General features: G+C 42.5%; 3 protein-coding genes across 5 annotated transcripts; 2 read left to right on the top strand and 1 right to left on the bottom strand.

The window, feature by feature from the left end:
* The first annotated feature begins 1,690 nt into the window (after positions 1 to 1,690).
* LOC134287628 (30 kDa salivary gland allergen Aed a 3-like) lies at positions 1,691 to 2,412 on the top strand. The gene has a single exon (XM_062849865.1). The coding sequence runs from the start codon at positions 1,774 to 1,776 to the stop codon at positions 2,386 to 2,388; it is 615 nt and encodes a 204-aa protein (XP_062705849.1). The 5' UTR covers positions 1,691 to 1,773; the 3' UTR covers positions 2,389 to 2,412.
* On the bottom strand, positions 2,401 to 11,576 carry LOC109423965 (ATP-dependent zinc metalloprotease YME1L). Of its 3 annotated transcripts, none has more exons than XM_019699037.3 (8): positions 11,321 to 11,576; positions 10,583 to 11,174; positions 5,620 to 5,956; positions 5,061 to 5,374; positions 4,603 to 4,993; positions 4,377 to 4,542; positions 4,111 to 4,294; positions 2,401 to 4,047 (listed from the first exon to the last, which is right to left on the bottom strand). In XM_019699037.3, exons 1-8 carry the CDS (start codon positions 11,345 to 11,347, stop codon positions 3,716 to 3,718), a joined length of 2,343 nt encoding a protein of 780 aa, XP_019554582.3. In that variant the 5' UTR covers positions 11,348 to 11,576; the 3' UTR covers positions 2,401 to 3,715. The 3 variants fall into 3 exon arrangements, with proteins under 3 accessions (XP_019554582.3, XP_019554581.3, XP_019554583.3); XM_019699036.3 differs by having other exon boundaries at positions 5,061 to 5,377; positions 11,321 to 11,575; XM_019699038.3 differs by having other exon boundaries at positions 5,061 to 5,377; positions 5,620 to 5,935; positions 11,321 to 11,574.
* A 7,393-nt stretch (positions 11,577 to 18,969) lies between these two features.
* Positions 18,970 to 20,141, top strand: LOC109423967 (uncharacterized). The gene has a single exon (XM_062854880.1). It carries the CDS (start codon positions 19,207 to 19,209, stop codon positions 20,077 to 20,079), a length of 873 nt encoding a protein of 290 aa, XP_062710864.1. The 5' UTR covers positions 18,970 to 19,206; the 3' UTR covers positions 20,080 to 20,141.
* The last annotated feature ends 5,046 nt before the right edge of the window (positions 20,142 to 25,187 follow it).

A 25,187-nucleotide genomic window follows, 5' to 3' on the forward strand; every position in this document is an offset into this window, starting at 1 on the left:
GCTTATCAGCATGCTCCTTAGCAAACTTAAGCTGTTTGGCTTTGTTTGCCTTGCTGATAAATGGGCGCTTCCGGGCTAGTTTGCTATTCAACCCCTGTGCTACAAGACGGCGACGAACAGTTCGACCGGAAACTGATAACTGAAGGGTTTCCTGAATCTCGCGGACAGTTACCTTCGGGTTCTTCTTGACTTCGCGCATGATCTTGGTGTCCGTTCTCGCATCCGTTTTCCGCTTCCTGCCTCTGCCAGGGCGATCCACCACTGATCCAAACGTTTTAAGCTTCAGAAGAATTTTGCCAACCGCTGCCTTACTGATACTGTACTTCCTAGCGACAGCCCGGTGCGATTAACCGTTTTGCACATCACGAACTACCAGTTTTCGGATACACAACGGAATTGCTTTCGAAACCACTACGTTCTCCATTTTTTTCAACTTAATCAAACGCGATCACGTAAACAAATGCACCAGGTCAAGCCGTTTGCTTCAAAACATGTCAAAATATCAAAACATAAACAATCGAGAGGTCTTCCAATGGAAACTTATCGAAAAAATATCGATTTTTGAAGTGGGCACTTTTTTTGTCACTGTTTTTTTTTTCAACACAAATTGTTTTTTTTTTAAGTAAAACTCCTTTTTTTCAGTATTCCATAAGTGAAACTTAAAAAGAATATAAAAAATAAGATAATAAAAAAACTACAGTGTGTTTACTTTAATTTGAACCAAGTAAATGAGAGAAATTGAAAAAACTAAAAGGTGGGCACTTTATTTTGCCTATCAGTGTAATTTCTGGACGAATTATTGTTGGAATCTTTAGATAGACTCCCAAAAGAATGTTTTGTATATTGTATTAAGGAATTCCTGGATTTGTTTAGATAATTTCCGGTAAAAGTTTTTGAAAGGTTTTCAGGAAGATATTCCTGCAGAAATTCTCCGAATTATTCCAGATTGAATTATCGGAGCAATCTCTAGTGGAACTCTTGAAGGAATACATGAAGAAATCCCTGAAGAAATGTCTGGAGGATCACATGTAGAAATATCTAAAAGGAACTCTGTTGACATTTTTTTTTATCTGTATTAACGAGATTTTTAGCCCTAGGCTAGTTCATCTCGGGACCCACGTTTTACTTCCCTTCCGAAGGAAGAACTCACATTTTGCGAGTTTGTCGGGAGTGGGACTCGATCCCAGGTCCTCGGCGTGATAGTCACATGTTCTAACCATCCAACCAGGACCGCTCCACTTGACATTCTTTTGGGAGTCCCTGGAGGAATCCTCAAAAAAGCACTGCAAACAATAACTGGAGGAACCTCTAAAGATATCCGTGGAGAAATTTCCGGAGGAATGTCTGGTGTAATCCCCAGAGGAATTCTTGAAAAAATCTCTAGAGCAGTCCATGATGGAAACACTGGAAGAAGCTATGACAAAATTCCTGGAGGAATTCAGTGATGCATCTTGCAGAAGTATATGTAAAGGTTTCTGAAGGAATCGTGGGAAGAATTTCTTGAAACAATCACTCTATCGGAACCCAGCAAGATACCCATGAAAGAATATGCTGATTCATTCTGCCTTCTTTGCAAATATTTATATGCAGGTATCTCACGGCGGCTTTCAACCACGTGCAACGTTTTTTTAAATCCGTCTACCTATTTGTGCAGCTGTATTGATCCATTGAGAAGGCACTAAGCACATGCTGATCTATGACTACCTACTTGGCAAAGCAACTATAAATAGTAATCCATTCCATGATTATTGCAGCTTTTTGATAATCCACAAGATGCAGCTCTTTCCGATATCGTTGGTAGTAAGCTGCCTGGTATTTAGCTTTGTTCTTTCTTTGCCGCTTCCTGAAGAAGAAGCCAGTACCAGCGAAGAGACTGAGGCCACAACAGAAGCAGAATCCGCAGCAGCAGACGAAACAACTGCGACAGGCGCAGATGATGCGGAGAGCGGCGGCAGTGAGAAGAATAACGAAGGAGGAGAAACGAGTGCCCCGGAAGCGAAGGAGGAGGGTTCCGGTAAGGACGACCGCCTGGACACGTACAACAAGGTCAACGAACTGCTGGATAAGGGCACCGGAGTGAACAATGTGGAAAATGGATTCCTGCGGGCCTTCCTGGACAACAATCTTCAGTCGCATCTGAGGGTTCCCGTCATCGATGCGATAGGGTTGGTTGGTGATTTCAGCAAGATTGCCGGGTGCTTCACGTCGATGGGCGCCGACGTGAAGAAGATCGTCGACGATAAGCTGAAATCCTTCACGACTTGCAAATCTGGAAAGGAGGCGGGTGATGCCAAGTGCTCCGAGGATGGATCTTCGGTGGGAGGTCAATTCGATCAGATAACTTCGAAAATCAAGGAATGCGTTTCGTCCAAAGGGAAGGGGAAATGAATTAGACATGAATTGATCAACTAACATGTTTTGTAATTTTTATTCAATTTTTCTGGAATAGTTCTCGCTTTCAGCTCTTTTGGTAGTGCTCTGGCAATTATACAGTCGAAACATCTTATAAGTAGACTTTTTTTTTAGTTTTATTTGTTTGTTTCCCGGTGCAATTCTAAAGCTGTTTATCAGTTGATTTATTTTGTTTTTCATAGTATATAGTTCAAAGTGGTTATTTTTTAGCGTTTAATTCAACTTTTTTACTTTACCTACTCAACTATTTTACAACAAGTCTGCCTCGTGAAAAAGTGTTTCTTTCATTCAAAATTTTATCCCCTGATCCACCGTCGGCAGCATGTTCTATTAGAGTAGCACACTTCGGCCATCATGGAAGTGCTGTGCTGCACACAAAATTTTCAATCATAAATCGATGATCGTCAAGACTTTTTACAGTTTTTTGAGTATTTTGCATCATTGTTATGACAGGCGACAAAAAAAAAAACAATTGAAACTAACCATTTCTATACAGTGCATGGAGAAAACTGTAAGGAGTGTAGTATTCTTAGTAAAATAGACGTTTAACTAAACAAGAAGAGAAGATTTCTATTTTGCCAAATGCCAGATGACTTAATGCCAACTGTCCTGCTCCATACCTGGCGATATTTGTGAAGGAATTCGTTAAGAAATCTGATAGAAGCTCCTCTCAGAAATACACCAGAAATTAGTTCAGAAGTTCCTTGGACTAGGTACAATGACTGTAAGTAGAATATTTTTCTGAAGACCTGTCAAAAACGATGTAAATAATCAAAAAACTAGAACATGATGGCGATTTATTCGTTTTTTAGGTGTTGGCGGCGCTGCGGTTGAGTCGACAAGGAAGAAAGAGCTATGATTAAATAATAATCTTTTCAATATGTATATCTAAAACCACACAGCAGAACGGTGTCCACCGATGGTGAGTGTATGTGTTTGGGTGTTGGTTCTTGCCAATTTACTTTTGAATTTTGAGATGCGTTTGAAAGGCTGAAAAACATAAGGCTGAATTTGTGAAGCGATGCATTCTAATCGAAAAAGCACCTAATGCCTGAACATCGAATTGAAACATTTAAAACTCAAAATGGTTCAACTAGCACATTAGTTTTGCCGCTAAAAACTTAGTGTTGAACTTACAACGCATTCCACCTTCGAAGAGCTCTGCCATTTATCTTTCAGCCTTTCGACGCAAAATCCATTTTTCTGTTGTCCTTAAACCTTGTTGCATTTTACTTGTACGTACGAATCAATATTTTAAATATATTTTCTACTCAGCATCAATTCTCCGCTGTTCTCGATCGTCTCAGTGTTCTTCCACCGGCATTTTTTCGCCCCCCAGGATGGCCTTGATGTCTTCGGCGTCCAGCGTTTCGTACTTGAGGAGCGCCTCCGCCAGTGCCTTGTGCTCCTTGGCGTGCTGCTTGAGGATGGCCTTGGCACGCTCGTAGCTGTCGTTCAGGATTTTCTTGATTTCGTTATCGACGCCCTCGACGGTCGATGGGGACAGAACCTCCGGGGCGGCGCCGAAACCCTTGGACGATTCGATCGTACGTAGACCCACCTTCTCGGACATGCCCCAGTCGCGTACCATGTGCGACGCGATGGAGGTGGCCTGCTTCAGATCGCTGCTGGCACCTGTGTTGAATTACGAAGAATAAATTAAAACAGTTTATGGTGGAAGAAGATACCCAGACATACCGGATGTGATTTTGTCGGCTCCGAAAATAAGTTCTTCCGCCGCTCGGCCACCCATCATCGTGTCCATCATGGCCAACAGTTGCTGCTTGGTGACGTGGTAGCGTTCCTTCTCCGGGATGTAAGCGGTGTGGCCAAGCGATGGACCACGCGGCATGATTGTCACTTTATGAAGGGGATGGGACTCCTAAAAAAAAATGAGGATAAAGTATTTCATGTAGTTGCTGTACTTATTCTACGTATTAACCACGATGTAATGAAACGCTTACCTTCGTATAATAGGCAACAATAGCATGTCCGCCCTCGTGATACGCCGTAATTTTGTTGGCTTCTTCGTCCGGCAGTCGAGATTTTCGCTCTGGACCCATAAGTACCTTATCTCTGGCATTTTCCAGATGCTTCATCGTTACCGTTTCTGCCCCATCGATGGCGGCCCTAGAATAAGACACACCAAGTTACATTCTCTTCTACTAGATCTAGACATCTGATACCAACCTCAAGGCGGCTTGGTTGACCATATTTTCAATATCGGCACCCGTGAAACCGGTCGTTCCCCTCGCCAGCTGATCGATGTTGATCTCCTTGCTCAAGATCTTGCTCAAATAGTGCGTGAGGATCTCCTTCCGCCCGGTGAAATCCGGCGTCGGAACAACCACCTCTACATCGAAGCGGCCCGGTCGCAGCAGCGCCTGATCCAGATCGTCCCTCCGGTTCGTTGCTCCCAGCACAATTACTCCCTCGTTCTGCTGGAAACCGTCCATTTCCGACAGCAGTTGATTTATGGTTTGATTCGCGTACGGATGCAGCACGGAGTTGGTACGCTTGGCACCAACCGAGTCAATTTCGTCGATGAAGATTACGCATGGAGCCCGTTCCTTGGCCGCCTCTGGTCGAAGGGAAATTCTCTAATCAATCTACTGCCCGTTATGACCCAATACGAGTAAACCACTTACTGAACAAATCTCGCACACGACGTGCTCCCTGTCCGACGAGAACCTCGTCGAACTCCGGTCCGGCCGCGTGGAAGAACGGTACTCCAGCTTCGCCTGCCACAGCCCGTGCCAGCAAGGTCTTACCGGTACCAGGTGGACCAACCAGTAGGACACCCTTCGGCAACTTTCCGCCGAGGTTGCTGAACTTGTCCGGGTTCTTCAGAAACTCGACCACCTCCTTCAGTTCCTGCTTGGCCTCGTCGCAACCCTTGACATCCTCGAACGTCACCGAGATGTCCTCCGGGTCCACCTCGACCTGGTTGCCGATTTGTATTCTACTGAAAATAGGGAACCATGATGGGGACACATTCCGGGAAGTGAGGAAAAGAGAAGGGAAAAAATGCAACCGAAAGGAAACGAGGATCAGTTTAGAATATTGTTCCGAATTGTATAACAAGAGAGGCGTTTGAATGCGGCTTAGTTTCTAAAACTGCCAAGAATCAAAGTTTTCGTCAGGAAACTAAGCCGCACCCCAATGGACAAGCGTGTGTAATAAAAAAAAGCAAACTTGACTGCAGACCTAAAAACAGACCCGTTGGTCGAGACGAACAGGCTGATGAAGATTCCGATGAACACGACAATTATCAGTAGCTGCTGCAAGACTTTGAGATAGCGCATTGCCTTGCCGGAACGGTTTGCATGGTCCGGATGGGTCGCCGTTAGGTAACCCTCGGCAAAGGCAATCTTGAGCCGTTGCTTCTGTTCGTCCGGTATCGTCGGGTCGTTGACTTCGCTGAGCAGCTTGTTGAACGGTTCACTGTACTGCTGGGGGTTGATTGTTTGCGCGTTGAACGGAACCGGTTCGTACTTGTGGGATATCTGAGGGGCCGGTGCAGCTGGAATAGACGAATCGGAGTCTGAATTAGCGATACGCGTGTTGGCAAATGTCCTAGGCCATTTGGGTGTAACACGGTATGATGTTGTAGAAACGATTAGCTTATTGTATAAGTAACACGAGGAAGGGGTCGTCTATCTATCACGTTGTCCTGTAGGGGAGGAGGGATTAATTAGGCAACAATGTACAGATCACTAAAGCCCTGGGCTTGGATTATATCTTCCAGGAAGCTTTGATTTTAGGCATGTGGTCGATGGCCTTTGCAGTAATGATTAGAATAGCTGAATGTATAATCAATGGCAAACAATTCTGTAAGAATCAGATCTCCAAGTCATCTGATATAGTTATACTGATCATAACGCTGCATAGTATATCGAACATTTGTCGAAGTCATTTATGTGCCGGGAAAATATAATTCCAAGTTGGAGAGAATATTACAAACTGAGGGAGGGTAATTGGCCCAGTCAGACCCCTGAATGGGCAATGTGGGTTAGTTTATGGGAATGCCATTGAAGGTTTGTAATATTCTCCGAGGCTTTCGAAATCCAACAGGGCGCGTCCCCGGGTTGCGGATAGGGGGAAAAGGGAGATTTTTCACATTTGTACTGTAATCAGCCAATGTGGTATTATCTCCTATGGTGTTGTAGTGCGAATGAATGATCTCATTCTATGGGAATTCGAACCTTGTAATGTATTGTTTATCAACTTCAATTTTCTAAGCTTGATAAGGTTTTGAAGACAAACATGAGATGAGAGAATTGCCTAATAGGAAAGTCACATCAGCAAAGCTTTTACATATGCAAATGCTATCCATGGGGTCATGTCTAGCATTTAATATGTATGGCAATGACTGATTCTTACCTAGCAGGGGTACTACAAGACCACGCGGACAATTCGATTAAAGGCTTAATTGGGGATAATATATTTTCCAGAACTGAAGGGACATTTTTTCCGGGGTGACTGGCGAGTCGGAGAGGGTAGAAGTTTCCGTTTGTTATAATTGACAAAATAAACAATCGGGCGCTTTTTCTTTCTATGACTTGCTTGGTATTTTGTGAATTATTGTTTTTTGGTTTTGGAAGGTATGCGATTCACTATTGAGCCTTAAAATTATTTTGCATCTGAATAGCATTGATATCGTCAAGTCTGCACCAACACCCTAATCCCACACCAAAATACCCTTTTCCTATCCCATGGCGTTTATGTGGTCAGCAAAGACTATTCAGCCATTACCCCTCCTTATCATCGGCTTTGGACTGACTTGCGCTCTCATTGCCCCACCAAATGCTGCAAAATGAAAATGAAAAAATGAAAATGAAACAATGTACAGATCACTAAAGGAGAGGACGCCAAAAGTAAATCACATTAAAGGTTATCGGTTTTCATATTAGGCTACTTAGCTTAGCTTAGACAAACTGTGATTGGTTCAAACTTGTATTATTGGAAACTTGGAACATCGAATTACAAGTTACTAGGTTTCGCAGGATGTGATAGGATAATTTACGACGAACTACATCCCCGCAACTTCGACATCGTGGCGTTGCAGGAACATTGTTGGACTGGACAGAAAGTGTGGAAAAGCGGGCATCGAGCGGCTACCTTCTACCAAAGCTGTGGCACCACCAATGAACTGGGAACAGTATTTAGGAGTGTTGGGCAAGATGCGACAACGTGTGGTCGGGTGGCAGCCGATCAACGCAAGGATGTGCATGTTGAGAGTTAAGGGCCGTTTCTTCAACTACAGCATCATCAACGTCCACTGCCCACAAGAAGGGAGACCCGATGACGAGAAAGAAGCGTTCTACGCGCAGTTAGAGCAAACATACGATGGTTGCTCGCCGCGTGACGTGAAAATCGTTGCCGGCGACATGAACGCGCAGGTAGGAAGGGAGGAAATGGACCACGTTCTAAGGGAACGTTCAAAAATTACGTCCAACATTTGGGGGAGGGGAGGGGGGTCTAGAAAAGTGTGGCAGTACGTGTTTTGGGTATAGGAAAATTGCGTGATAGAGGGTTGAGGGGGGGGGGGGGGGTCTGAAAAACCCGAAAAACGATGGACGTAATATTTGAATCTTCCCTAATCGACGGTAAATTCTTCTCGGATATAATCAATGTCCGCACTTTACCGCAGTGCGAATATAGATTCGGATCACTACTTAGTCGCTGTATGCATGCGCTCAAAACTTTCGACAGTTATCACCACGCGTCGAAGTCGAACGCCGAGGCTCAACATCGAGCAGCTGCGTAACGTAGAAGTGGCTCAAGACTACGCGCAGCAGTTAGCAGTGGCCCTACCAACGGAAGAGCAGCTTGGCGCAGCTACACTTGAAGATGGCTGGAGGGACATCCGATCCGCCATAGGTAGTACCTCGGCTACAGCACTAGGCTTCGCGACTCCGAATCACAGAAACGACTGGTAAGACGGCGAATGTAAACAGTTGAAAAACGAGAAGAATGCAACATGGGCGAGAATGCTGCAACACCGTACGAGAGCGAATGAGGCACGTTACAGACAGGCGCGGAACAGGCAGAACTCAGTCTTCCGGATGAAGAAGCGCCAGCAGGAAGAACGAGATCGCGTAGCGATGGAAGAGCTGTACCGCGCTAAGGACACACGAAAGTTCTACGAGAAGCTGAACCGCTCGCGCAGAGGCTTTGTTCCGCAAGCCGACATGTGCCGAGATAATCATGGGAATATTGTCACGAGCGAGCGTGAGGTGGTCGAGAGGTGGCGGCAGCATTACGATGAGCACCTCAATGGCGAAGTTGCAAGTACCGAAGGTGGCGTGGTAACAGATCTAGGAGTATGTGCACAGGACGAAAGATTTCCAGCCTCTAACCTCCAAGAGATTGAAGAGGAGGTTAGCCGGTTGAAAAACAACAAAGCCGCTGGAGCAGATCAACTACCGAGCGAGTTACTAAAACACGGAGGAGAAGCACTGGTGAGAGCACTACACTGGGTCATTACCAAGATTTGGGAGGAGGAAGTATTACCGGAGGTATTATCTACAAAAAGGGCGACAAGTTGGATTGCGGGAACTATCGCGCGATCACACTACTGAGCGCTGCCTACAAGATACTCTCTCAAATTTTAAGCCGCTGTCTATCACCGATTGCAAGAAAGTTAGTGGGACAATATCAGGCTGGATTCATGGGTGAACGCGCTACAACGGACCAGATGTTCGCCATCCGCCAGGTGTTGCAGAAATGCTGCGAATACAACGTGCCCACACATCACTTGTTCATCGATTTCAAATCGGCGTATAATACAATCGATCAAGAACAGCTATGGCAGATTATGCAAGAATACGGATTCCCGGATAAACTGATACGATAGATCAAGGCGACGATGGATCGAGTGATGTGCGTAGTTCGAGTATCAGGGACACTCTCGAGTCCCTTCGAATCTCGCAGAGGGTTACGGCAAGGTGATGGTCTTTCGTGCTAGCTGTTCAACATTGCGTTAGAAGGTGTAATAAGGAGAGCAGGGAGAAACACGAGTGGGATGATTTTCACAAAGTCCGTTCAGCTGCTTGGTTTCGCTGATGATATTGATATTATTGCTCGTAAATTTGAGACGATGGCGGAAACGTACATCCGACTAAAGAGTGAAGCCAGACGAATCGGACTAGTTATTAATGTGTCGAAAACAAAGTACATGATGGCAAAGGGCTCCAGAGAGGAATCACCGCGCCCGCCACCCCGATTTCATATCGACGGGAGGGATGATCCACCCAAGGGCTGAAAGTAAAGACAAATCAAATCAATATCGACGGTGATGAAATCGAAACGGTTGACGAATTCGTGTACTTGGGCTCACTGGTGACCGCCGACGATACCAGCAGAGAAATTCAGAGGCGCATTGTGGCAGGAAATCGTGCTTACTTTGGACTCCGCAGAACTCTATGGTCGAACAAAGTTCGCCGTAACACGAAGTTAACCATCTACAGAACGCTGATTAGACCGGTCGTCCTCTATGGGCACGAAACATGGACCCTACATGCAGAGGACCAACGCGCTCTAGCAGTTTTCGAACGGAAGGTGTTGCGTACCATCTTCGGCGGAGTGCAGATGGAAGACGGGACTTGGAGAAGGCGAATGAACCACGAGCTGCATCAGCTGCTGAGAAAACCAACCATCGTCCACACAGCGATAATCGGGAGGCTACATTGGGCGGGTCACGTCATCAGGATGTCGGATCGCAACCCGACTAAAATGATTCTCGAGAGTCATCCGACCGGAACAAGAAGACGTGGAACGCAGCGAGCTAGGTGGGTCGACCAAGTGAAGAACGATCTGCGGACCCTACGCAGAGTGCGGAACTGGAGACAAACAGCCATGGACCGAGTGGAATGGAGACGGCTACTATGTACAGCAAAGGCCACCCCGACCTTAGTCTGATCGATAAGGTATGGTTACAATCATTCTAAAAACTATTACATCATATTTATCTAATCCCGTTTGTCGCGAGTTCGCCGAAAATCAATAGTGCTCTTGAGCAACCATTGAAGGTAGCGGATTCCCTTAAACTTAAGGATATTTCAGATAGCCTCTGTAATGTATGGATTACCAGCGGTTTTTTTTTTCAATATGAATACCCTTCCCCCATTACAAGGACCATGGACTCTGGTCCAGTCCAGATACTCACCCAACGTATCCTTGACACGCGTGAACAGTCCCGGATTCCGCTTCTGCTCGGCGCTGACGGAGCGAACCGTTTTGAACCCTCGTTGCTGCACCCATGCTAAGTTACTGTAAGCCCCACTCCTCTGGGTGTTCAATAGCAGATTCCGCACAATCTGCTGTACCGCGTAACCATTGAAAAAGACCGTTTCCCGCTGCTGCTGCTGTGGTTCTTTGCCTTTACGCGCCTTGGGCGTAAGACTCATGCTCCAGGGAACGTCCTCGCGACTACTGGTAATCACCTGGATGTTACTGAAGTGCTTCAGCAAGCTTCGCTCAATCCTTCGAGGTAGTTTCAGTTCGAACATTTCTGAGGCAGCGGGTCGAGGCGCACTGGCAACACTGGCCATGGGTTGTTGAGGCTCTTCGAGCGTCTGCCGAAAACTGTCGGTGTAGAACTGGACCAGCGATTGCTTCAACCGCGGCAGGAGGGGATCCTGCTGAGCCAGATAGGAAGCTTCCTTTCCCTGCTGTTTGGGGCCATGGTGCCTTTGTTGCTTGCTGAAAGCGATATTACTATGGCGTGGAGTGATTTGCGAGAGATGAAAGAGCAGTTGCTGCAAATAAAACGGGAAACAATAGATAAAGAAAAACCACTTGCCTCGGGTAAATAGTGCCCTCTCAATGACAGCAGAAAATAATGACGAAATTCTCCGTCGTCTGCCATTGCTTCAACTTTCTGACTCGGTCCGATCGAACTTACGTGTTGATGTGTGTTGACGGTAAACATTATGGGGCTGCTTTATTCCGGCGGCACTGCGTGCTCCTGCGGTTCCGGACGGTACACTTTCACGATCTATCACCCGCTGGCGTCGAAATGCGCGATATTTTGTGTGTTTTTACCTATTTTTCCTAGATGTTCCTCTCGCAAAATCCACTATCGCACTCTTATGTACGTCTTCTTCGTCGTCGTCTTATCTTGATCGGTGTCTCGCCTCCGTCGTCAAGCTGATGCGGTTGTGTAATTTGACGTTTGCTGTGACGTTTCTCCGTTGTGGAACGTAAAGTGTGCTCCAAATAATGCGAGTTTTCCATGAGCAGCTCTTTGTGCTGGTTAAGGTGAAACGGCACCAAATTGGGTTTTTATATTTAGATTTAAGTTTTAATTTTTTGATTTTATACGAAAGAGCATTTTTTTCTGAACCACTGTTTTTTTTCCAATTTTTAGAACCTTATTTTGATACCTAAAATCAATTACGAAGAGATTTTTTTAAATCACCTTTTGACAGCTGAGCAACTGCTTGACAGCTCCGCCCAGTAACGCGACGAGGGGTGATTCGGCAAAACTCTCCCATACAAACTTTAAATTGATTTTTAAATAGGTTCCCGGGCACCAACATTCATGAAAATTTGGATTTCGGCTCAGTTTGGCATGCAGATTCAGAATATGGAATTATCTCAACACCGTTAAAGAAGCCAATTACCCTCTTGAGTTCTTTCAACTGGACATCAATATACCTTATGAATTTTTGCTATAATTAAAAATTATGGATGCAATAAGAATATTTTATGAACATTGATCGGGTTTGTCATGACCAATTTCATAATATGTACAAAAAAAATCCGCACATATTTATTGCAAAAATCTATTCCACTCCACCATTACAATCTACATGCGCGCACATAAACGTTCTCCACGCAAGGTTGCTCATAAAATCTAATAGTCGAGGGCTGTTTGCAGATCAGAACAAATTTTCTAGCCTATCTTGATGATTGGGAAATTCTGCCAGAAATCGGCCAAGTAGTTTCTTGGACGATTACGTTTGAACAGGAAAATATGAGCAGCGGCATTTATATTCTAAATGCGTGATTTGAATATATCAGGCCAAACATTTCAATAGGTCCTATCTGCATTTGAGAGGCTCTCTTTGCTCACTTTCTCTTTTCATTATTGCAATGTAATGGTACACTTTTCAACTATTTTTGCAGTACAAATCAAAAGACGATTGTTTTGACCATCGTTCAATGCAAGGGGACAATCATAATATAAATAAACAGTTGAGATATTAACGAAAGAGAGGGAAACCAAAGAGAGCCTCTCTTCTGCAGATAGGACCTTTAGACATGTTTGGCCTGATATGCGCGATGCATTTATTTTTCGAGTGCAAAGCATGATTGCAAAATTCTAGACGAACATTTGAAAAGGGCCTATCTGCTATTTGTAAACAAACATGTTTCTGTCTCTGCAGGACCCATCTGCATCCACCCACGCACATCAACACCCTTAAGAGATAGCTTGAAGAACACTCTTTCTGATAAGGGTGTTGATGTGCGTGGGTGGATGCAGATAGGCCCTACAGAGTCAAAAACATGTTTGTTTACGCAAAGCAGATAGGCCCTTTTCAAATGTTCGTCCAGAATTCTATGTGTGGGGACATGGAAACTAGATTCGGATTTTTCTTAGTGTGTAGGCTTCTAGAAGGAGCAAAAATCTTAAGACGATGCAGACTGGAATCTATCCATGAACGTCGGGATCACTGAGCTCGAGTTTAATCCACACTTTTACCGACGCTTGGTGATGCCATGTTGCTAAACATATATTCTCCGCACAGTTGAAAGCCAGAATTTTCGACTAGCGAAGTTGGGTTTTTCTCCAAATCCGTGCGTCGGACCTAGGGGCGGGACAGCTCTAATATTGATTAGTGGTATTAGGCAGTATTAAGGAATATTAATCCCAGAGGAAATCCTTTTTGAACGAAGTAAGCCATGCTTATTGAACTGGATTTCAGCTGTCAAAATGTTTTCAATGAAAGTTGCGCTTTCAGATTTCAGGTAGTATTATAACGGCAACATAAAGCTCCTTTATGTACTTCTCACTCCTAGAGCAATGATTTTGGACATATCGCTCCTAGAGCAATGATTTCGGACATATCGCTGGCGAACCCGATCAACGAACTGTGGTACCTCGAATTAACACCTACGTCCCGATTTGTATTCTACGATCATGGAAAGCTCACAGATCATAACTGATACACAACCGAGAGTCCACCTGCAGATCGAGATTACAAATAATCAATTAGCTAGGCCCAACAATCTCAAACTAGCAGTGGCACCATAGAATTTGGTGACACTCAAACCAAAGAGACATTGGAGTACACAATGCCATTAGGATTAAAAATTTCCGCAGTTCTGTTAATGCCAATTCTGTCTCATTCTTTGAAATAAAAGTTTAAAAACGTAGTCAAGTATTCAATACAGTTTTGCATTTTCGTATTTATTGGATATTCAAACAACTTTTTTCTACCATGCCGACTCGTATTGAAAGTACATTCAATTATATCTCGGGTTATATCTGATGAAGCCACCTTCTTGCTTTTTACTCCAGCGACACAAGTTTCCGAAATCCATTTCCCAGAGTTCAGCTTAGCTCACGTAATTTTCAGAACTAAAATACATAATCAAAAGAAATTATAAAATTTGATTGAATAAATTGATGAAAATCTCTAGGGGCAGGACAGATCTAACGAGAGCAAATCTGTGTTCGAGGTGTTGTTCAGAATTCCTCACAGTTCCTCAGAATTTCTCCCATTTATGCCAAAGTGTGATCTGGCACCAATGTCAAACTGCAAAGTGTTGCGTGTGCTGAATGAAAATTGCAGTTTTGGGGATGTCTTTCAACAAATTTCGTCGATCATCGACAAAGAGAGTTACTCAGAAATTCTCAGAGTTGCTCTCGTTTGCACAGTGTCTTGCCCCTAGGAAAATCTACAGACCAATTGTATTTTCAGCTCTTGTTTTCGTGACAGTTTGTTGTTGTATGAAAAGTCATGACATACTACACAAAAAATGTTTCGGTGAAGCATGAAGATTAGGAAACTAATATTTATTAGGCGGTATTAGCATCGGTATTAGGATGTGTCCCGCCCCTAGCGTCGGACCTAACTTCGGAAGTGGTGCGCTGTATAGTGGACCAGGTTTACTTCCGACGCATGGATTTGGAGAAAAAACCAACTTCGTTAGTCGAAAACTCCGATTTTCAACTAAATTGAGAATATAAAAGCCAAGCTGTAAGACCAAGGAGAATGACATTTCCTTTGCTAAATGCGGATTTTCCGGTTAGAAAAGGAGATGTTAATCCCCCTGTGAAAGACGATTCTAGCGATTCTACGTCATAGAGTAATCTTAATGTAATTCCTTCTAATCTCATCTAGATTGAGTTTAAATATGGGCGAAAGTAACATGATCAATTTCTCTTCATTGTCTCTCTCTTCTGCAAATTAAAGTGACAAAATGCAACTTCAATCTAACTTTTTTACACTTAGATGCTAGATTGCATCGCAACCTGGCGATTTATGACCAAAAAGTGCAACCATGCTTGTATCTTGTCACTTTAATTTGAAGAAGAGAGAGAGTCGGTGAAGCGAACTTGCTCATGTTATTTACTTTCGCCCTTATTTAAACTCAATCTAGAATTTATGTTCCGGTCGGGATTAGAGTCCCTATAATTAGAGTCTGGCGGACTGTCACTTTCGACTGGAGCCAATCGAGCATAAACGTCATACCGTCTACCCCCGTTGGTTTGACCTCATCTAATCTGAACATTTTTTAATTTGACCCTCTCTAATCTGCACATCGTTCAAACTAAAAATAGTTCAAACGTCATTCTGCTCATGGAACGGAGTGAAACGGAACGCAGAATCGAAACAAAACAGTAAAAAGGGTTACCATCAGTGTTTTTTTCGATGCCTACAGGATCACTAGAAGTTCAAATTAATAAATGAACCCCGTTGGTTTGCATGAGGTGTCGTTCAAACCAACGGGGGTAGACGGTACCCTAATAGAAAAATATGATACAACGTGCTTAACAACCCTTTCGGGCTATCATTCTGATTTTTTTTTATAACAGTTCATTTATTTGTCGTTCTGGTTTATCTAAAATTATACACATAACTTCTTAAACTACGACATCAAGATTGAAATTTAACTCATTTACATCTACTCTACCATTGCACTCTTGAATGAAAGTGATGTAATTAATTAAAATCTTCATAATCATTGTTCTGCTTGGTGCTGCAATCCGTTCGAGAGATGGTCGCATCAAATCAGCATACTGGAATGTACGCTGACCGCCAAATAACGTTGAAAGTTTCTGTTGAAGACTTCTATATGCATCGATCACTCTAGGGCATTCGAAGAACTTGTGCTGAAGTGTTTCGAGAGCCGCATTACAATGAATACAGTGTTCTCCGTCCGTACGATTCATGGTGTATAACAGCCGACGATGTGGAGTCTTTTGGTTTACCCACAAGAACAAATCACTACGCTGTTGTGGTAGAAGATTGCGATTCGAAACATTTCTCCATATACGTTTCCAATTGGCGTTATTGTTTGCTACTTCCACTTTTGGTCTATCTGTCCCTTTAACAAAAAAAGCGATAGACAAGGTCTGCAGACGGGTTCTGGCGGATTTGAAAAGGCAGGATTGGAATATTGTCCAGCATTTGTTTCAAACATGACAGCTCGGAGATGTTGGCGCGGGGAAAGGTTAGCTTGGTTCAGGTAGGACTCGTAGAATGGTAGGGAGTCAATATCACGTATATGACGATTGATTAGCAAAGCTTTACACTTCATCGCAGGTAAGTGCAAATTTAGCCCACCGTCCTCTATTCGACGTGCTAGCTGTGCCATAGGAACTGTCGCAATTACGCCTCGGAAGAGGTACCGTCGCATGGTGGCTGTCACTTTGGCTATGTGCGCCGTTGTCGGTGCTAAATTTGCGGCAATGTACCAGATTTTGGAGAGCAGAAAGACGTTTAGCAGAATCACCTTTTGATGCAGAGATAACATGCGCATGGAGTGTAACCACACTTGTTGGGAAAACTTGGTGGTGAGCGAATCCCAGTTTAGTGACACCATTTCGCGCACCGAGTTAGAAAAATCACGCCAATTATTTTTACCTGGTTTTCCGTACGAAGCCATGGAATAGCCATATCTGGGTTGATGACTCCAACGTCGATCGCCGTCGTTTTTTCCTCATTCAAGCGTGCCCCTGATACTCGCCCAAAATCTCTAAATAGAGCACGCATCTCGTTCAGTTTGTTGACATCGGTGACGATGGCACTGACGTCATCTGCATACCCGAATAAAAAATACAGTAGAAAAACCGAACGTTGTATTGTAACAGTACTATTTAAAACCATATTTTTACAATAGACACCACTGTAAAAATAAAAATACAAAAACAATAAAATGTAATGTAGAACCCAATACAGTATATTGTAAATAAGATTTTTACAATATACTATACGGGTGGTTAAGTATCGTAACAATATAAAAAAATATTTTTCTCCATATATATTTTTTTGCAAAACCATACATTGTATTGTAAATGAATTGTTATAAATACTGATACGTGGGTTTTAATAAACCGTACATTGTATGGTACACATATGGTTTCAAACAATAAAATGTACCGTAAATATATTGTTTTCAATTGTAGTTTCACTACTGGTTATACATTTAATTAAATGGTTTTGGAATGGTTCTCTTTTGTTATGTTGTATTGGTTTACATTACATAATCCATATAATGTTATATTATCTTGTCATTTTCCTCCTGTTAATGGCATCTTAGGCTTCCTAGCATTATGAGAATGCGCTTTGGGAATTCTCCAGAGCGTTTTGGATAACCCTTCATATTGGATCGCCCACGTCTAAGTCTGAGTCGAGGTCTGAGTAGTCTCTGATTGCATTAACAGTTGAAGCTTAGGCTCCCATGCCCCACCAGCCAGATAACTGGGTTTCGCAAACTAAGCATTATTTGTGGCAACACTTTGAGCGGCATGATGGAACTATGCCGAGCGCGCTAAGTATTATTAGACCACTAATGTAGTTGCATGAAGTGGGTGACGAGGTACATAAGTATCATTACAGCGTGCTTAACCGTTATTGCAATATTGAGGCTCCAGTTTGACTAAAGTTTGAAATACACGGAAATACATAACAACTCATGAGAAAACTGTCAAGTTCGATTCAAGTATAAGTTAGGTTAAAAAGCGAACCCGCAGACGAACCTATATTAAAAGTCATTTCAGTGTTCAGTCCAGTCTAATGTGTTAAAGATGGCTCTAGGTCAAAGATAAAGTTTGTCAATCGCATTTGATTCGATTGTGGTCGAAGGCAAGTTCACATGAGAGAAGAGGAGAAAATTCCCCTAAATGCAAATACAGAAATAATAGTGTTGAACTCATCCACTGATTTACGGTAATCTGACCTGCATCATTCCGGGTTGGCCTACATTCGTATTTCTCTCATCGCACTCTACACACCTAGCCCGCCATATCTCTTGGACCCCTGCTTGGACCTGCAGTTCTTAGAATAGGACATTTGGTTTACCACTGATTTAAACATGTTATTGATTTTCAATTGATGTTTCAACTTATTCACTTTTTTCTCTTTCCTTTGAAAGCTTTCCTTTGCATCAAAAAAGTCACAAACATCAACAAAACAAAGCACGGAAAAAATGTTAAACTAAATAAATCTGGTGTTCGATTTGAATAGGTCGAATCTGCATATGAATCACAGCAAACATACGACCTATTCAAATCGAACACCAGAAATAATTAAAAATTCACGGAAAAATAATGTTTCGGAAAAGTGAATGGTTCAAACGTAAGAAAAACAGTATAATATATTGTTACATAAAAATCCAATGTAAATGTATAGTATAGCGAACCATTTCATCACAATACACTTTATTGTAGCTGGTACACTGTATGGTGCAGAAATGGTTTTCACCATACACCCTATGGTTAGTTTTTATCCGGGTAGGCAACGATGATATCTGCACCACACACTTGTTCCAACCGTTGTAGGAGAGGGTGAAGATAGAGCACAAAAAGGTGCATCGAGAGTGGATCTCCCTGACGCACCGAACGCTGGATAGGGAATGGTGGGGAGAGATGCCCATTTACTAGTAGACGGGACGACGATCCTGCTGCTATGCTTGCCAATAAGGTCACCATATCTGTATTGAAGCCGAGGTCTGTCAGTGTGTTGAACAGAAAGCGATGATCAACACGATCGAAGGCACTGTCCAAATCAAATGATACCAGTTTACCACTGCGTCTGCTGTCCTTTAACTGCGCTATTCTGTCCTTAAGGGAAAGTGTGGCTTGGAATATGTTGTGCCCCGAGTTTGAGCACTTCTGATGCAATCATTCACCCAATCGCCAGTGTATAATACATTTTTATTAGGGTAGTGTCCTCACCGATAAATGCTACACCGTGACGTCATGCTCGATTGGCTCCGATCGAAAGTGACAGTCCGCCAGACTCTAACTAGACTGACTCTACTCGGGATTAGAGATCTGCTAAAATCTCTGGCATCACTGGATTTTTATTTTGTGGATAATGTGGAACGAGTTTGCTTGCTTTTTGTTTACTGCGTTTACTGAGTTCTTCTTACAAAGTTTTTACAAAATTAGTTTTATTCACTCCAAGTTGTTGATTGATAACTTATTTTTCTGCTTTCGTATACTATAATGATTTGTTTAATTGTCGTTGAAAGTTTATAAACTCGAAGCAAAGTGGCTGACCCAAATCAACGTACGAAACTTGAGTTGACTGGGGATCACCCGCCTCTCGGACGATGGCGTGTTGTATTTTCAAAAACTGCTTCAACCGACCGACGCCGTTCTCGAAGGTAACATTCTTTAACATTCCCAAGGACAGCCGACGCCAGCTTTGGTTGGAACGTTCCGGCAACGAACAGGTACGCAATCTGCCCTTGTCGGCGCGACGGCTGGTTTGTGAGGCCCACTTCGATGAGTGCCACATCCGGAGACAGTTCCACCGGACGACACTCAGCCGGGATGCGGTTCCGGTCAGTTATGAGAACGTTTTCAAATATGTAGATGATCGGGTGGACGAAGATGGACAGCAGGATGAACAGGTCGGTGGCGATGCGTATATTGAGACTGCAGAAATCGACTTACAGGAAGTTCCTAGCGGAGCTGGAACGGAACTGGTGGAGGAGTACCTAGGTGAAAATGAAACAGACGTGTATCAGGTTGAATACATGGAAGAAATAGAAAAACCACAAGAAGTTGAACAGACTCGAGAACTTCATTCACCACCGAAAGCAGTGTTTGAAACGGTTGCAACGCAAACGGATGATCTCCCAAAAACTTTACCTCAGCCCAGTCCTCCACGTAAGAAACGAAAACTTAGCGAATCGCTCAAAGAAACCACAGACCAAGCGGCAAATACCGAACCGATGGAAGTTGAACCAAAACGCGCGCCAACTCCTCCTGTTGTCAGCACAGCTGAGCAGTCCACCCAAACGGACACTCCCCAGAAACCACCTGAAAACCCCGTTCAAAAAACCGAAGAAGAGTATTTCCTGCTTTCCTTGGCGGAACCACTTCAACGGCTTCCACCGGAGAAAAGGGCCATGGCCAAGGTGAAAATGCTGACCTATCTGGTGCAGCTTGGGTGCGGCATGGAGAATGTTCAGTTGTGAGCAGGTGCGTATAAGGACTTTTGTAAGTTAACAGAATAAAGATGAACTTTTACCAAAGGGCACTAAGTGGTGCGAATTATTTCGAAAGAAATGCATCCTAGAATCAATATACCTATTAGTAGCCTGAAGCTTGAGCTTGATGACTCTGTGCATTCATTTATGCTTACTGAGCAGGCGATCATGAGCTCGATATGGTGCTCTTGTCATTTCATGTGGCTGTTGATCATATTGTGGCTAGGAAATTTTAGTAAACAGTTCCTCTTGGCCAATCGCATCTCACTCTAAAGAATTTTCACGTCCGATTTACGTGAAATATCACGTAGCTCATCCTTGTTCACAAAATCTCATAAGTTACGTGACGTTAGTAACTATCACCCGATAATCACGGCGTGTGCACCGCCCTGTTTGGTAAAATCCACTCAATTTTCACGTAAATCGTTTGAATGCGTTTGTGTTAGTGAAATTCTGACTTGGAAGTTTCCGCGAAACGAAAGTTACGTGAAGTTCAGGTGTGCAAAAATAAATTCAATATGGCGTCGAAAAAGTTGATACCACAACTGCTTGGTGATGTAGTTTCCGAGCAAGTTGCTGCAAGTATCGAACGGTAATTTAATTATTTAAAGCAATAGATTGTGAATAATTACATAAGTAGTGAACTTTTCTTCATTTACAATATTTTCAGCTGTCTCCTGACGGTGACGAAGGACCAGTTCAGCGAGTGTTTTTGAAAGCTGGAGTACGAAGATTTTGCACCAAGACTTTTTCACGCCATCCGTATTGGAAATTTGTACGTGTTTAGTGTTAACAATAGTTATAATGATTTATCAATGCGTATGTGATACAGTTGTAAGTATAGATTTATTAAATATTCAAAAATAAAAGATTGATAAATATTTTTGTTTAATTGTTGTACCAGATTGTAGCGTATTTGAGGAGGCAAGAGTTTTTAAATCCCTATATGATGCATTGAGATATTTTACGGTCGGGTAAAAGTTATGCTTTTTTATTGCATTTTATAAGAATTTAAACTCTCTTGCCTCTTCAAATACGTTGCAAGCTGGTGCTGCTGCTTTATTTTCATTCAAAAATTATGTTCAAATTACGTGAAATTCATGTAGAGCTAATCATGTTTTCACGTAAAAGTTACCTGTGATTCCGGTAGCACTCACCCACATTTCACGTAAACGATACGTACAATACATGTCAAATTTACGTGACTTACCACGTCGATGAGCAAAGCTCACATTTATCCAGCTACCCGAAGTTCCGGTGAAGGCGACGTGAAAAATATGGTGGACGAAAACTACCCATCTTTTCACGTAAATCGGACGTGAAAATTCTTCAGAGTGTGTTGTTTCTATGGCGGGCATGGGGACCGTTCATAAACCACATGCACTTTTTGGGGGAGAGGGGCTCCATACGAATCTCAACTTTTTGTATGGACAAAAGAGGGGGGGGGGGGGGGTGTCTGAGATGTCCAAATTATGGTCTACGTGGTTTATTAACAGCCCCTTGGTTGTCTGAGGGTGCCGCTTCTGATTCGTATGCAGAAGGTCCTCGGTTTCAATCCCTTCCCTTCCCTTCTACATTGTACCTTTATATCTACTTTCTCTCTTTCTCTTATCTACAATCTACATATACAACTCTTGTATATTCTTTAAACTGTTCATTCGTGGCGCTCGTATAGTTTTTGTTCGAGTTCGATGTTTGTTCACTACCGCCACCTAGTTAATGGTTGGCAAAACTCAGTCCTTTTAGTATTGGGCAAACATTTTCCGTGACTATGATTTGAATCGAAAAATGATCTAAGTGTTACGTCTGTTTGTATGTGATCACACTCCTCTAACATTCCTTTCCCTTCCAAACTGATTGTAAGGTCTTGGCCGGTGTCGGTATTGATCCAAAACGTATGAGCTGCTTAAATTGCACTTCAAAAATCAGTGTAGTGCCCCAGCCCCTTGTGAAAAATGTGAATTTCTAACAATATTATGGGAATTTTTATTTAAATTGCAGAAAGTTTCAGGTTGGCACTACAATGATGGTGCAATATAAATATGATCATGGTGCAAAATAGAATCATGGTGTTTCACGCAATACGAATTACCAAGAAGGGGTTTCAACATGATGTGGTGCTAACATCGCCAAGTACTTCATATTGGGATTCTGGAGAAGGCTTGGTGATGATTTCAAGGCAATACGAAATTTTTATATATCGACTCTTATGAAATTTTATAAACGTATTAAGGTGAATATATAACGAAGCCACCCCTAGAATTTTCAAGAGCACAAATCTAAAGAACCAAATGATGGATTGGGATGAAAAGTTGATCGATTGGTCACCACCAGCGGGTGATCAATCGATCAACTTTTCAGCGTGGTCAGACATTGGGTTCTTCAGATTTGTGCTCTTGAAAATTCTAGGGGTGGCTTCGTTATATATTCACCTTAAATACAATGGAAAATATCGACAAAATTAACATTAAAAATAAAATGTTGTGAAAGAATTTCAATCAAAAACAATTAGTGATGCTAGAATTGGAGAAGACTCCATAGATTCAGTCAAAATTCCTAGATTGAAAATTTCGATCGGAATCCTTGTTGCAATCTACAGAGACTCCTCCAAAGATTCGTGCATGAGTTCCTCCAAGATGCCTCCAGGGATTTCTTACAGGAATCCCTCCAGAAAATCCTAAAGGAATTTCTCCCGGGACTCTTCCAGGAATTGCTCCTTAAATTCCTCGAGATATTCCTCTAAGGATTCCTCCATGGATTCCTCCAGAAAATTCTCCAGGAAAATTTCAAGGAATTTCTCCCGGAACTCTTCCAAGAATACCTTCACGGTTACCTCCATGGATTCCTTCAGGAATTTCAACAGGATTTTTTCCAGGAATCCCTTTAGAAATTTCTCCTGGAATTTCTCAAGAGATTTCTCCAGGGTTTCATCCAGAAAATTTCAAGGGAATTCCACCCAGAACTTTTCCGGGAATTTTTCTAGGAATTCCTCCAGGGATTCCTCTATAACTTCTTCCAGACCTTCCTCCAGGAATTCCTCAAGGAATTCCTCCAGGAAGCCTTAAATATTTTTCCCGAAATTCCTTAAATAATTCTTCCAGGAATTCCTCTAGTTATTCCTCCAAGAATTCATCAATACATTTCTCCCTGGGCTTGGATTATATCTTCCAGGAAGCTTTGATTTCAGGCATGTGGTCGATGGCCTTTGCAGTAATGATTAGAATAGCTGAATGTATAATCAATGGCAAACAATTCTGTAAGAATCAGATCTCCAAGTCATCTGATATAGTTATACTGATCATGACGCTGCATAGTATATCGAACATTTGTCGAAGTCATTTATGTGCCGGGAAAATATAATTCCAAGTTGGAGAGAATATTACAAACTGAGGGAGGGTGCAATAGGCCCAGTCAGACCCCTGAATGGGCAATGTGGGTTAGTTTATGGGAATGCCATTGAAGGTTTGTAATATTCTCCGAGGCTTTCGAAATCCAACAGGGCGCGTCCCCGGGTTGCGGATAGGGGGAAAAGGGAGATTTTTCACATTTGTACTGTAATCAGCCAATGCGGTATTATCTCCTATGGTGTTGTAGTGCGAATGAATGATCTCATTCTATGGGAATTCGAACCTTGTAATGTATTGTTTATCAACTTCAATTTTCTAAGCTTGATAAGGTTTTGAAGACAAACATGAAATGAGAGAATTGCCTAATAGGAAAGTCACATCAGCAAAGCTTTTACATATGCAAATGCTATCCATGGGGTCATGTCTAGCATTTAATATGTATGGCAATGACTGATTCTTACCTAGCAGGGGTACTACAAGACCACGTGGACAATTCGATTAAAGGCTTAAGGTGAAGATATGACGAAGCCACACCTCGAATTTTCAAGAGCACAAATCTGAAGAACCAACTGGCGGAGTGCACTGAAAAGTTAATCGATTGGTCGCTACCAGCGGCTGATCAATCGATCAACTTTTCAGAGCTTTGTGAAATTTGGTTCTTCAGATTTGTGCTTTTGAAAATTCAAGGTGTGGCTTCATTCTATGTTCACCTTAATTGGGGATAATATATTTTCCAGAACTGAAGGGACATTTTTGCCGGGGTGACTGGCGAGTCGGAGAGGGTAGAAGTTTCCGTTTGTTATAATTAACAAAATAAACAATCGGGCGCTTTTTCTTTCTATGACTTGCTTGGTATTTTGTGGATTATTGTTTTTTGGTTTTGGAAGGTATGCGATTCACTATTGAGCCTTAAAATTATTTTGCATCTGAATAGCATTGATATCGTCAAGTCTGCACCAACACCCTAATCCCACACCAAAATACCCTTTTCCTATCCCATGGCGTTTATGTGGTCAGCAAAGACTATTCAGCCATTACCCCTCCTTATCATCGGCTTTGGACTGACTTGCGCTCTCATTGCCCCACCAAATGCTGCAAAATGAAAATGAAAATGAAAATGAAGAATTCATCAATACATTTCTTCATGATTTTCTCTAAAAATTTCTTCAGGAATTTCTCCAGAAATAAAGGGTGAGTCGTTAATTATTGTGCCACCCTACCTTCAACTGATTCACAAATTGTCTACAGTTAACGAAATGAAACCAAATTTTTACAGTAGTTTAGTATATGTATGTATTTCAACTTTTTGGTATAGGTTCAAATTTAGGATGCGTTTTAGTGAAATTCACGACATTTTCAATTAACGCCCTCCATGTGGACATGTTCAGGCTCCACTTGAAACAAATAATTAAAGCTCTCTGGTTTGTTTATGTGCATCGAGCCTGGTTTTCACCCAACTCCAAGCTTATGTTTCACTGACAACCGTTCCTGAAACCTATTGATGAGCATTAAGATGATCCGATAATGTATACTCATTAATTGTTCCAAGGCGCGATACCATGATTTTTGATTTTAGCATGTGATTGTACAACATCTATTTTAGAACTGTTAACTAAATTTATTCTATATCGACCGAAATCTCACTGATAACTGCTCAATTCATTATATGTAAACAATAAAGCCTGTATCCGCAATAATCGGGACACAAAAGCACGGCAGTAACTCTGTACTGAATCAATAAAAATTGCC

Source organism: Aedes albopictus, chromosome 2 (genome assembly GCF_035046485.1).
Source record: "Aedes albopictus strain Foshan chromosome 2, AalbF5, whole genome shotgun sequence".
NCBI classification, from domain to species: Eukaryota; Metazoa; Arthropoda; class Insecta; order Diptera; family Culicidae; genus Aedes; species Aedes albopictus.

Coding starts and splice junctions, on each gene's coding strand:
- LOC134287628 (XM_062849865.1), top strand. CDS start 1,774: ATGCAGCTCTTTCCGATATCGTTGGTAGTAAGCTGCCTGGTATTTAGC.
- LOC109423965 (XM_019699036.3), bottom strand. CDS start 11,347: ATGTTTACCGTCAACACACATCAACAC. Junction 4,994..5,060: donor TCGTGTGCGAGATTTGTTCA/GTAAGTGGTTTA, acceptor CCCTTCGACCAG/AGGCGGCCAAGGAACGGGCT. Junction 4,048..4,110: donor AGCCGACAAAATCACATCCG/GTATGTCTGGGT, acceptor AATTCAACACAG/GTGCCAGCAGCGATCTGAAG.
- LOC109423967 (XM_062854880.1), top strand. CDS start 19,207: ATGGCGTGTTGTATTTTCAAAAACTGCTTCAACCGACCGACGCCGTTC.